At 46.8% G+C, this 13,806-nt stretch overlaps 2 gene segments (V, D, J or C); both read right to left on the reverse strand.

The window, feature by feature from the left end:
- Nucleotides 1-13,806, reverse strand: part of LOC146336148 (immunoglobulin lambda-1 light chain-like) — an 813,229-nt gene that overhangs the window by 191,419 nt on the left and 608,004 nt on the right.
- Nucleotides 1,352-1,888, reverse strand: LOC146336150 (immunoglobulin lambda variable 5-37-like). The segment is given in 2 exon segments: nt 1,352-1,695; nt 1,797-1,888. Coding segments are annotated over 2 exon segments (390 nt in total).

The raw sequence follows: 13,806 nt of genomic DNA on the forward strand, positions 1-13,806 counted from the left end.
CGAACGGGGGTTGGGGTGAAGGTGCAAGATAAATAAATAAATAAGCGAGCTCCTGACTTTTATGTATGGCTTCTGAACCTACCTACCTCACAGGGTTGTTGTTGTGAGGATGAAATGGAGACAGTTAGGGTAATGTAAGCCACCTTGGGTTCCTTGCAAGAGGGGGGGGGGGAAGGCAGGATATAAATGCAATAAATAGTAAATATTTCAAAGATACATCTCATCCAATACTGTCTTTTCATCAGTGACCTACCAAGTCCTTCCACAAAGCCTCAAAGCAAGCAAAAAGAAAAAAAGAAAAAAGCAGTCCATAGCCACCTCTCCTTGTTTGGTGACCAGAAACTGCTATACAGAGGTAGACATGGAGGTTACACATGTCTGTCTTTAGTAATAACCGTTGATAGATTTGTCTTCCATGACTTTTTCCAGTTCTTTAAAAAACCATGTAAGCTAGTGGCCATCCACACCATGTCAAATGGTAGTGAATGTTTCAATTTCAGAAGTCAGAAACTGCACTTTCCTTTCTCTTACGAAACCTACTGCTGATCCAATGGGTGATAGTTTACCAGATGCTCCTCTGGTAAACACTAATAATTTCTGTGCCTTGTTAATGGTAAGATTCTGAAAAATCGCTTAAGAGGAATGCAAGGAATTTCTGGCCCTCTGCAGACACCAGACTGCATAGTTGTCGAAGAAGCTCAACCCCCTGCTCTTGGCACAACACAGTTTCACTGGGTTCCCTGGATACTCCTGTGCCACTCAAAAGTGCTGAATGCAGATACATTAAGGCTATCAGAGATAGACAACAGAAGCAGTCATAGTATCTGTGGAGGGGTAGTGGTGAAGCCCCCCACCTTCTCCATGTGCTGTTTAGGGACTACCCATGGAGAAGATCGAAGAACGCCATGGTTGACATACATCTAAGTACTCCATGGACACCTCTGAGAAAGGCTTTAGAGATGGAAAGAAACATTCTTGTCGACCTTCAGAACTATCGGAATCAGCATTGCTGCCCCACAGAGTACAGTAATAAGCAGCCCCAACTTCTGCCAGGGCTGCTGCAATGCTTAAATAGCCTGTGCTACCAGATGCCCCCCGCCCTGCCCTGCTCCGTCTCCATCAGCCATCATCCTGACACTGCTCAGGTTCACTTAAAGCTGCTCGGGCTTCCGCACAGCTCCTTTTTCCATGAAAAACCCAAAGATCCCAGGAGATCAACTCCTAGTGGGAAGGAATTGTAACGTGGCGAGTCATGGTTAATGGTTTAGTCACTTTGTTATGGCCTCTGCATTGTATCATGGTCCCCTGAGGGATAGAAGAGGTTCTTGTCTCAGTTCCCCATCCGAGCACATCACTGTGCAAACTGAAAAGTGCTGCCACTGCCATGATAAGTTGCACAGTAATAATCAGCCTCGTCTTCTGCCAGGGCTCCCGCGATGGTCAAAAAGGCAGTATTTCTAGAGGTGTCTTTGGAACCAGAGAAACGAGCAGGGACCCCAGAGCCTTGGTTCTTGCTGGAATCTGAATAATACTCTAAGAGGTATCGTGGGGAACTCCCAGGCTTCTGCTGGAGCCAGTATACCCAGCGGTCCCCGATGGTGGCCACGCTGCTCATGGCACAGGAGAGTTTTGCTGTGCTCCCAGGTGCCACTGAGGCTGACGGTGGCTGAGACAGCACCGGCTCAGCGTTTGAACCTAGAGAAAGAAATATTGGAGACATGGATGCACTCGTCCTGGTTGTCACCTCCCCTCCTCACCATAGCAGCAATTGTCACGTGCATTTAGGAAGTTCTCACCTGTGCACCACATCACGAAAGAGCAAGCAAGAGGAAGCCAGAACATGCTGAAGATATCTGAGGTCCTTGGATGGAATGCGAAAAAAAGTACAAGTGGCAAGGTTACAATCCTGACTAATGCAGCCTTTATATCCATTCCGGTTGTGGAGGTGGAGCCTCTCTGCTCCGTCTCTGTGTTAATGAGCTCCAATCTGATTGGGTCTTGTGTCCTGACTGATACTTAAAGGTAGGATGTGTCATCCCTCGGTGACTGGGCTTCTTTCTATTTTCTTAATCTCTCCCCCTCTCCCCCCTCCTCTCTGTGTTTCCTCATTTTAATTGCATGTGAACTTCAAGCAGCTTTATGGTTATATTTATAATTCAAGACATGCCATGCCTAATGCTCATCTAATAGGGGTGCAATTCTTCTAACTGTATTTGAGATGTGATCAAAGCCTTGGGATTTGATGTCAGTTTGACTATTCTATTTCTAGTATATTATGAAATGTAAAGGAAGAGTGAAAGTACAGTGAAGTACTGAACTCCTTACCCACAACCAGAATGCATAGCGGAATCCCTCTTTATCTAAGCTGCAGGTACTCAACCCAGTACCCTCCAGATGTTTTGAACTACAGTTCCCATAATCTATGGCCACTGTCCATGATGTCTGGGGCTGCTGGGAGTTGTAGTCATCCAACACATGTTGGTGATACAACTTTGCCGACAGGGCATATTTGAAAGGTGTATAAAGGTCCATTTTTGTTGTTGTTGTTGTTGTTAAAAACACACATATAAACAACCAAACATGTTCTCTACCTATATCAGGGATGGAGAACCCATCTGGCCTGTGGGGCCTTGGGTAAGGGCCCCCTCCCTTACATTGCTCCCTGAATCCCCACACCGTCTCAGAAAGAAGAGGGGACAGAAGAGCAACTGAGCAGGGATTGCAGAGAAGTAAGCACCACACTGAAGAGGCCGTTCTCCTTCCAACATATTTAATGCTACTGTTTGAGGCTGCTATCCTTCTCCACTTACCTGGGAGTAAGTCTGACTGAACTCAATGGGACTTATTCTTTTCAGTAGACATGTACAGAATGGCATTGTTTGTATACCTGCCAACGTGTGTCAACTTTCTGAAAACAAGAATTGTTTTCCTGAATGTTTATTTTTCCTGGAAACTGGGAACTGTCTGGAACTCTGCTGGGGGTGTGTGTGTCAAAATATTTCCATCTGCAAGTACTCACGCTGCACTTAAAAGTATATTGCCGTTTTCACCCTGAAGCCAGGATTCATTCAAAAGGGGGAGGCCCTGACAACTATTTTTGTGCTGAAAGAGGGCATATTTTATAAGACAAATATGTAACCTGGCAAGACAATCATCTCTAAATGAAATCATTGATATATTAATTTTTATGTTTTTATACAGACAGGAAAAAACAAACAAACAAACGACTATCTTTGGGATGCAATAAGCTCAAGAGCTTGACTCCAGAGATGCATGAGCATATTGGAGCTAATGCAAAGTGACTTTGGCATATGTCTCCTCATCTTGGTTGGGCAACACGCCCTTGAAAGTCATCTTCTGAGGGTGGACTGTGAGGTGTGCGGGGTCAGGGGAATTGGCCTGCTGCTTGTGGGGGATCCAGCAGGTTGATTTTTGGAGAACCCCTTTCCCACATCCCACCCCATTCTGAGGGGTGGTCGAATCCAGAGAAGATTCTTTTCAGGGGGAGAATGGGCAGCACCATCACCTTCCCCTAGCCCCCTTCTGCTGGCATGTGTCTGTCTCGAAGCCAAAGGGACTCATTTCCAAATAGGCACACACAGGATTGCACTGTTAAAATAAGATTAAGGACAAGTTGAGTTGTTTACTTTCTTGATAGCATTCCTTACGCTATCCCAGGGCAGCTGCCTGGCTTGGGGAGAAAATAGGGAGAACCAAAAAATGGCAGATCTAGTAGCTGAAATTGCCACCCTCACCACAGTAAACAAAGAGACACGCAGGGACACATACGCGTGCCCACACACGCACACATGAACAGATGCCAAGGAATGACTCTGCATCTGGGGTTTTCTGGGCGAAAAATGGAATCCGCCATCTGCAGAGAGAAAGAGAGCGAGAAAGAAATACAACTAGATCTCTGCACAAATATCCACTCAAAATTCTCCACCCTCTTTGTCGACAGACAAACTGGGAGGACAAGTTCACTGAATTTCTCTAGGGGAAGGGGAGAAATACTTCAACAATTTCTTGGAGGCGGAGATCACTATTAGCAGTGATCTGCTAATGGCGTCTTTCTTTTTTCCTCAGGGGTTTTTGTGTTTGTGGTGCTACCACTTTTTCTTGGCAGCCTGGTTGCCACTTTTCAGACTTCACCGTGCCCCATAATTAGTGTCATTCAAGGGCATTGTTTGTGTGTGCAGGGGGAGGGAGGGAGACACCGCAAAAATGGTGGAGGAAATTTGGCAGTGGTCAAGAGTGCAATGCATTTTTATTTCTATTATCTATTTCTCCATTTCTCTGCAGCCTACCAAGCTGCCAGCTCTCTCTCTCTCTCTCTCTCTCTCTCTCTCTCCCTCTCCCTCTCTCTCTCTCTCTTGCACGCGCACGCGTGCACACACACACACACACACACAGTGCCTTATGGGAGGAGTTACCTCATGGTGTTGTCCCCCCAGGCTGTTACTGAATTGTGGAAAGTTTAAGAGGCTACAGTCTGCCAGAGAAATGAGTGTACAATGAAAGACAGGACACACGCACACGCTCCTCGGCCACCTCGTAAGTAAGGTAAGCAGAAGAAAACATCTCTTAAATTTGTTTGAGATGTTAAATTTGTTTCTTAAATTCTATCAAATTGAATGAGAAAGGCCAAATAAATGTGAAAGACATTTTTTGGGGGGGGCATAGCACTCGATTAAAAATAAAATAAAATACTGCTTTGTCTGCTGTGATTCAAAAGCAGTAGTAAACCCTAAAAAACAAACCCCACACACGTAAGTGGGGCAATGACTGAGGGGGTGTTGTGCAGCACTGAATATAAAGACAGAAGGTGTTTCCATTTCCAGCTGTGCAAAGATGGAGAGTATGCCATTGACAATACGTGTTAAATTCAAAGCATAGGTGAAGAGCTTCCACAACTGCCTAAACTTGCAGTAAACATTCCTCTGTCATCCACAGCATGCCTAAACGTTACAGAATTGCATTCTGCAGCATTCAGAACAACATTGCTTCATGTTCCCAACATTTCTTGTGACCCTGGGATTGAAACAGGATCTGGAAATGAATCCTACTGAGCTTTTGCTCATGAAAAACTTGAGATGTAAAGGAGTCGAGGCAAAAAATTGGGTTAGACACAGGTTGCATTGGCCAGCTTAGATGACGGAGTGTGCTATTCCAGTTCAGTTTTAGAAGGGTGCTCTTACAGCTATGTTTAAGTCTCTAGGGCGTGGGTTCGTGGGAAATGGTGTTTAAGACTGATTTGAAACAGGGGTAAGATGCTTTCAGGCAAACAGGCCTGATACTTTTGATCAACGAATGAAAATTCAGCACCATAGAGTTTTCTGACGGGATGTCCCCTTTATCCTGTCTATCGTGAATATATGACGTAATAGGTTCCATGTACCTTGTAAGGTTTAGGAGGTGGCCAACTGATGTTCTTTCTGTTTTATTGTTGTTGTTTTTAACAGCATGGTGGGGCTCGTCACATAGACGCTTTCAGTCTGGGAAGACTTGCTGGAATGCTCAGGAGACCAAGGGCCCAACTAGATGGCACCGCTTTCACCCTTCCCTCCGTTGTAACCGTGCAGCATTGCAGCTGTGAATTAGCTTCTGCTGTGGTACACGCACAATTTACTGCGGACTTCCCCAACCGGGAAATCTGCTGTGCCCCCCCTTTTTACCATGATATTTAAATGTGCAGCTGTGCAGGCCCATGAGCGTGGGGGTACAACACTTGGAGTATTAGCAGATGTTTTGCATTATGGGGGTTCTGTTGTGTCTGTCAATTCCTCATTAGGTAAAATGTGGATGATCTGCCCCTTCGTTTCCATGCCAACTGTTTGGCAGTTCTCCAGCCCGAGACTCTCACAATGGTTCACACATGCCAAGGCATGAGAGGTATGTGCCTACCCATGATTCCGAAATGGTGGCTGGAGCAAAGGTGTTCCTGGATGTTCTACTCCCCTGAGACCTCCCAGCCCTTGGGCACTGACTCCAAAGCAAACATTGTGAAGATACGGAGCTGCAAAGGTGTGTGAAAGTGTGGCTGAATAAATGAGCATGCCTCCCCGTGCCTCTGTAACTGCGCAGCAGCGAAGGAATGGGGGGGGGGGAGTGACGGGTGGTCACAGAGTGACACAAGCACTAGCCACACCTACCACATGCCCACCACAAAATGTGAAATCAGTTCAGGAAGGGACAGACAGCTGGCAACCATGGGAAACCCACAGCAAACCAAAAACATTGCAGCAAAATGCCTCTTTGGAATCCCACACTTTCCAGGTGAAAACCATGGATGGCTGCGAAGTGGCAGCTGCGTATGTCCCGAAGGACCTTGAATTGCAGCCACCCTGGAGTAAATGGCTCATGTAGAGGGACCCCCGGTGATGTCACTTTGTCTCCTGAGCATTCAGGAACTGCTGCTGGCCTGAAAGTCTGTCTTCTAAGAGCACAGCCCTGCTGCAAGCTTCAAGAGATTTAGGAAAGCTTGCTTGCTCGCTCTCTCTCTCTCTCTCTCTCTCTCTCTCTCTCTCTCAGATTTTGCATCTTCCTTCCTTCCTTCCTTCCTTCCTTCCTTCCTTCCTTCCTTCCTTCCTTTAAGATCTCTCTTCTAACACTCTAGAATGGGACTGATGGGAGGGGAATGAAACGGAAATCGACACATTCATTCTAACAATATGTCCACAATGGTTTTGGCAACTAGGAAAAGAAGATGTGATTTCTCTGCCCCAACCTTCTGCCATGGACAGCCCATCATGAGTATTCATATGAGCATGACCATGATTGGGATGAGTTACACAAGTCTGTACTTTTAGCTGTAGTAGTAATACCCCACCCCCCTCCAGCAAGGAGCTTGGGCAATGGCTTTTGGGGACATGGTACTGCAGCAAGGGCCTGATAAGAGACTGGGGGCTTATAGACAAGCTTTCAACCACCTCTCCTCTTCTTTTAATCATTGTGGCAGAGGCTGCTTCCTCCTCATATGCAGATACCTTCCCCTCTACCTGAGTTGACCCCAGGTAAAAAAGGCCTTCTGGTGGCCCGGCAGGTGCGCCAATGATAACGGTCAGACTACCTCATCTCAATGTACATTTTTATTGCATTCTCATGATTCATGTTCCATATAGTCTGACCTTCCGGTGGTAAAGAGTTGCAGTGTTTCACTTTCAGTGACTGCAGTCACTCTGCAGTGGCCTCTGCAATGTATCACTGCACAGTGCAGGTCCCCTGAGGGAATCGAACAAGTTCTTGTCTCATTTCCCCACTGGAGTGTAAGACTGTGCAAGCTGGAAAGTGCTGCCACTGCCGTGATAGGTTGCACAGTAATAATCAGCCTCGTCTTCTGCCAGGGCTCCCGCGATGGTCAAAAAGGCAGTATTTCTTGAGGTGTCTTTGGAACCAGAGAAACGAGCAGGGACCCCAGAGCCTTGGTGCTTGTCAGAATCTGAATAATACCGTAAAAGATATCGTGGGGAACCCCCAGGCGTCTGTTGGTACCAGGACACCGAGCGATCCCCTATGGTGGCCACGCTGCTCATGGCACAGGAGAGTTTTGCTGAGTTCCCCGGTGCCACTGAGGCTGACGGTGGCTGAGACAGCACCGGCTCAGCGTTTGAACCTGGAAAGAGAAATATCGGAGAAATTGACGCACTCGTCCTGGTTGTCAGCTACACTCACCATAGCAGCAATTGTCGTGTGCATGTAAGAAGTTCTCACCTGTGCACCACAGCACAAAAGAGCAAGCAAGAGGAAGCCAGAACATGCTGAAGATATTTGAGGTGCTCAGAAGAAACGAAGTTGAAGCAACCAAGGTGAAAATCCTGACTACAGCATCCTTTATATCCATCCTGTTAGTGGAGGTGGAGCCTCTGTGCTCCATTTTTATGTTAATCAGCTCCAATCTGATTGGTTCTGAGGGATACGTAAAGGTAGGATGTACCATCTGTTGGTGACTCAGGCTGAATTCTACTTCCCAAATCTGTTGTTCCCTCATTTTAATCACATCTGAATTGTAAGCTGCCTTTATAGGGCAACACGTGCAATAAATGTTTGTCTCGTATGGGGGGATTATTTTCCCCAAGTTGCTTAAATTGCAAAAAAGCGCCTTGGGATTGGGTGGGCGCATCTCTTGATTGAAAACAATTTGACCATTCTGTTTTACTTTCATTGTATCATGAAATGTAAAGAAAGAGGACTGCACAGTGAAGGAATTAAGAACATAAGAACAAATGAAGAGCCATGCTGGATCAGGCCAACCGTCCATCTAGTTCATTGTTTGTATTGTAAAAGGGAAAGAGAGGGGGGGAGACATAAAACTCACCATTGCTCTTTTGCAGCTTGATAATAAGCCCACCCCATAGATCCTTAAAAAAAACAAAAACAAAGCTGTAATTGGGATGGTGAATGGGGGTGGGTCGCAGGCTTGCAGCACTAAATATAAATTCACTAAGTTATCTCCGTTTTCAACAGTGAAACGATGGAGGATATGGCACTGACGTGATGCATTCTCTTTAAGCATAGGTGAAGAGCTCCCCCACCTGGCTGAACTCGCAGGGAATGTTATTCTGTCATCCAGAGTATCCCTGAACATGATAGAATTGCAATCGTCATTATTCAAAGCAACATTGCTCCATGTTTTCAGCATTTCCTGTACGCTTTCAGCACAATCCAATGGAGAGGGTTCCTCCCACAGTTACGGTTGTCGGAGACGTGCGGCATATAACATCACATCAACTACATTTTGATCCATTTTCTCATGCTGAATTGAATCTATGGCCACACCCAGATTTAAAACTTGGCAAGAAAGTGTGTGTGTGTGTGTGTGTTGCATCAACTTGTGGGTGCTGATTATGAGTTTTAATCCTGACTGGATTTGTGTGTCAAATACGACTTGCCTGCTATCTCTGAACAGCAATACTTGCAGTCGTAACATTTGTTAGAATCTGGGCCCTGCTGCTTTTCCAGCTTCACACTCTCCTTCATTAGTGGAAACACATATTGAGGCTGATCGGTTGCACTGGCCCACAATCCATGCTTGTAAATACTGGTGCTGTGCCGAAAATGTATCCCACATTTTCTTCCCTCAACCATTCTCATTCAGTGTAATAGAAAAGAAATTGCATTCGAAAAGAAATTCAAAGGAGAAGAAGTGTCAGAGAAATCCTCATGGGCTGGGGTCTTGTGCTTACCTTACTTGTGAGGGGGCTGAGGAGTGGGCCTGAGTGTCGTATCTGCCCTTGTGCGATTATCTCTGTGGCAGCCTGTAGCCTTCTCGGCTTCCCGCACGTCAGTCAAAGCCATCATGAGGCCATTCCTCCCATGGGGCTCTTTGCGTTCAGGACGTGCAGATGGCCTGGGAGGCTGCAGAACGATGGGAAGATGTGTAATAGAGAGAGAAAACACACACAGCACCCTTGGCCACCTCGCAGTGATTAGGTAAGCTCAAAATCCAAAAGAAATTCAAAATCCTGCCAAGGGATGTTGGAGAATTTCTCCACGAATCTCTGGGAGGTCGAATGCCAACGCATTCGGCCCCCCGAAATTGGTGGAGAAACGGTCCGCCCACCCCTGCCCCCCCCCGGATGGGACTTACCTTGGTCGAATGTCCCTGGCGACGGCGGCTCCTGGCGGCTCCTGGCGGTGGTTCGGCGTCAGCGCGTCGGCGGTGCGGCGGCGGCCTGTCTTCCGACCGCCGCCGCTGCCATTTCCAAGTGTAAAAACAAAAATAAAAAAACAAACGTGATAGGCTTTAATAAAGATTTACGTAGCCTATCACGGCTAGATTTTCAAAAACACCGTGATAGGCTACGTAAATGTTTACGTAGCCTATCACGGCTGACTTTGGAAAAAAAAAGCGCGTATGCAAATGGCGGTGCCCATGGGTGCCATTATTTGTGTACGCGCTTCCCCCCCCCCCAAAGTCAGCCGTGATAGGCTACGTCAACATTTATGTAGCCTATCACAGCTGACTGCAGGGACGCAAATGCATTTGCGACCCGGCAGGAGCAGAGGATTCGCATCCGGAGGGACGGGGCGCCTCTCCCCCGGCCAGAATTTTTGGGGGAGGAACGGAGCGCCTCCCCCCCACTGCGAAGCAAGCTGCGGGACCAGGTAAGGGACATTCGTCCATCCCTAATCCTGCCTCAGAAAAGTGGAAGCCCCAACCCAGGTGATGCTGTTACTACTTACAGATGCAGTGCGATAAACAAAAGAAAAGAAAAAAACACCCTGAGGACAAAAGGAACTGCCTGCTCTACAACCCCTGGCCGTGGTGAGCCCTACCTGTGAGAAACTGTTGAAGAATTTCTCCTCCCGCAGGAGAAATTCAGTGAAGTTGTCCCCCCATTTTCTCTGCTCACAGATAGGCTGGAGAATTTTGAGAGGCCATCTGAGCACAGCTCTAATAAACATGTATTATTACTTATTTTTGGTGAATACAGATGATATACTGTGTCTGAAGCAGGAATGGAATAGGGAACTGGAATGCCCCATTTTGCCTATTCAATTCATTGTCGCTTTAGCATCTGTATCTGAAGTGTCTACGGATCTCGGGTTATGCCTTATTCAGCAAAAACTCTTGCTCTATCTGAGCCTTTAAAAGACAAACAGACACATCTGTAAGTGGGGTAGCGAATGGGCAGGAGCATTGTTCAGCAGCACTAAGTATAAAAGCAGAAGATGTCTCCATTTTCAACTGTGAAATTCAAGGATATGCCATTGACAATATGTACAAAGCACAGGCAAAGACCTCCCCCCACTGGCTATACCTGCAGTACATGTCCCTCTATCATCAACAGCAACTCTGAATATTATAGAATTGCATTCTGCACTATTCAGGACAATATTGCTACATCTTTTTAACATTTCTTATGGCCTTGGGATTGAAACAGGATCTGGGAACAAATCCTGGTGAGCCTTTACTTGAGCGAACACCCTGAGGCATAAAGAAGTCAACCACAAATTTATGTTAGACAGAAAGTGAATTTGGCCAGTGCAGATGGGTGAGAATTCTATTCCTGAATCCTGATCCATTTAGTGAGGGTGCTCTTACAGTTGTCCTGAAGTTGTGACAAAAGTGTAGGGTGAGAGCTGGTGGGAAATCAGACAATTAATGTTGCAGCTAATTTGTCCTAGGAAGTGATCTTCCACTGGGAAAGAACTGTAATAGGACTTCAGCCAAAGTGTAAGTATTATGCGCAAATTGTGGCTGCAGTTTGCAGGAATTGCAGCTTCAATTTGCTCATAGTTAAGCAAGATACAGCTGCAATTTGCAGAAATGGCGACCGGAATCTGCGGAAGTTGCGCAAATTGTGAGCACAATTTCCATAAATGGCATTTTTTAGAGGAAGAAAAATCAAAATCAGAAATCTCATTGATTCATCGTAAGATGCTTGCAGCTTGGCTCACAAATCCATGCTTAACCAGGGGCTCTGGAGAAATTTGTCGAGTGAAAAAAGTGCTTGATTTCCCCACAACGGCCATCCCTTCAGCAAGTTCAAGAGCAGGAAGGAGAATTTGGTCTGCTAACATTATTCATTTGAAGGAGACAGCAAGTGGAGAACTCTGGCAGTACTGTTGGAGGTTTCTGCAGGTGCCATGGCACAGTGGGGAGACCCTTAGGGAACCCTGTTGTAGGATATTTATTTATTTATTTATTTATTTATTTATTTATTTATTTATTTATCAATCCAGACAAGACGGAGGTACTGTTAGTGGGTGGTTCGTCTGCCCAGCTAGGTGATGTTAAACCTGTTCTGGAGGGGGTTGCACTCCCCCTAAAGGATCACATTTGTCATTTGGGGGTGCTCTTGGACCCAGAACTGTCACTTGAGGCACAGGTGAACTCAGTGGCACAGAGCACTTTTTATCAGCTTAGGCTGGTATACCAACTACACCCTTATGTGGACAGAGGTAGCCTAGCTACAGTTATCCATGCTCTGATAACTTCTTGTCTGGATTACTGCAATGTGTTCTACGTGGGGCTGCCTTTGAAAATGGTCCAGAAACTTCAGCTGGTCCAAAATAGGGCAGCAAGATTGCTAACAGGGACTGGCCAGCGAGCTCATATTATGCCAGTACTTCTCCAGTTGCAATGGTTGCCAGTCCATTCCTGGACCCCATTCAAAGCCCTCAATAGGTTGGGGCCAAAACCACTCTATTTTGCGTATAAGTCTATGGGCACATCCTGCTGATCGCATGTGCCCATACACTTATACGCAAAATAGAGCCGTGAATCTTGTGTATAAGCCTATGGACACATAGACTTATATGCAATATTCATGGCTCTATTTGCATAGATGTCTATGGGCACATCCGCCCAATTGCCATGTTTTACTTTTTTAAAAAAGACATGGCAATCAGCAGGGACAGGGAGGAGGCAAACGGCTCTGGCTGGCAGGAGGGAAGATAAGCGTCCCCCAAACCAGTCCCCCCCCCCGGAACCTGAGCGGAGCAGAACCGCTCTGGAGGATTCCGGAAGGGAGGAACGGATCACCTCCCCCCCCCACAGATTCCCCACCGGAACAGACGGTCAGGAATCCGTACACCCCTAGTTTTACCTAATACCCATTTTCACATAGCTCCAACATCAATTGACAATAAGGGCCAAAGCAGACATGATGTCTGCATGTGGACATTTTTGTTCTCTAAATAACAGCTGAGGGAAAGTCTTAACATTGGGGTTTAGGGAGAGACGTTTAAATCTTCCTCTCCCAGCTACAGTTCTGGGCCCCATTGACATGGCACCGCTTTCACCCTTCACCCCATCACAACTGCTCAGCATTTTAGCTTCAGATTAGCTTCTGCTGGGATACACTCACAATATACTGCAGGTTTCACTAACAGACTCCGCCATGCCCTTTTTTGCCATTATACTTTAATGTAGGGATGGCGGAGAATTTCTCCATGAATCTCCGGGAGGCCGAATGCCAACGCATTCGCCCCCCCGAAATTGGTGGTGAAATTCTCCGCCCCCCCCGGGATGGGACTTATCTCTGTCGAATGTCCCTCTCGGCGGTGGATCCAGGTGGCGTTTCGGCGCTGTTTCGGCGGGGGTGGAGGCAGCGGCCGGTCTTCCGACCGGCTGCCGCCGCCCCCATTTCCCCGTAAAGTTAAAAAAAAAAAATGTGATAGGCTACATAACGATTTACGTAGCCTATGATGGCTAGATTTTCAAAGTCAGCCATGATAGGCTATGTAGATCGTTATGTAGCCTATCACGGGTGACTTTGGAAAAAAAAAGAGCGTATGCAAATGGCGGCACCCATGGGTGCCACCATTTGCGTTCCTTATTTGGTCCCGGTAGTCTATGTAAAGATTTACGTAGACTACGGCGAAAATAAGGGCAACGCTATTTGCGTTGCCCTTATTTTCGCCGTAGTCTACATAAATCTTTACGTAGACTACCCGTGCTTAAATAAGGAATGCAAATGGCGGCGCCCATGGGAGCCGCCATTTGCGTATGCGCTTTTTTTTTTCAAAGTCACCTGTGATAGGCTACGTAACCATTTACGTAGCCTATCACGGCTGACTTTGAAAATCTAGCCATCATAGACTATGTAAATCGTTACGTAGCCTATCAAGTGTTTTTTTTCCCCCCATTACTTTTTTTATTTTGTGGCCGGGGAGATGGGGTGCTCCCCGCTGGCCAAAATTTCGGCGGCGAGGGATGGGGCGCCTTCCCCCCAGCCTGAATTTTGGCCGGGAGGGGCAGGGCGCCTCCCCCCACCAAGAATTTCAGGGGGAGAACCGAAACGCCTTCCCCCCACCGCGAAGCAAGCTGCAGGACCAGGTAAAGGACTTTCATCCATCCCT

Source organism: Heloderma suspectum, chromosome 13 (genome assembly GCF_057233095.1).
Source record: "Heloderma suspectum isolate Gila_16-S chromosome 13, 16-S_ref, whole genome shotgun sequence".
NCBI classification, from domain to species: domain Eukaryota; kingdom Metazoa; phylum Chordata; class Lepidosauria; order Squamata; family Helodermatidae; genus Heloderma; species Heloderma suspectum.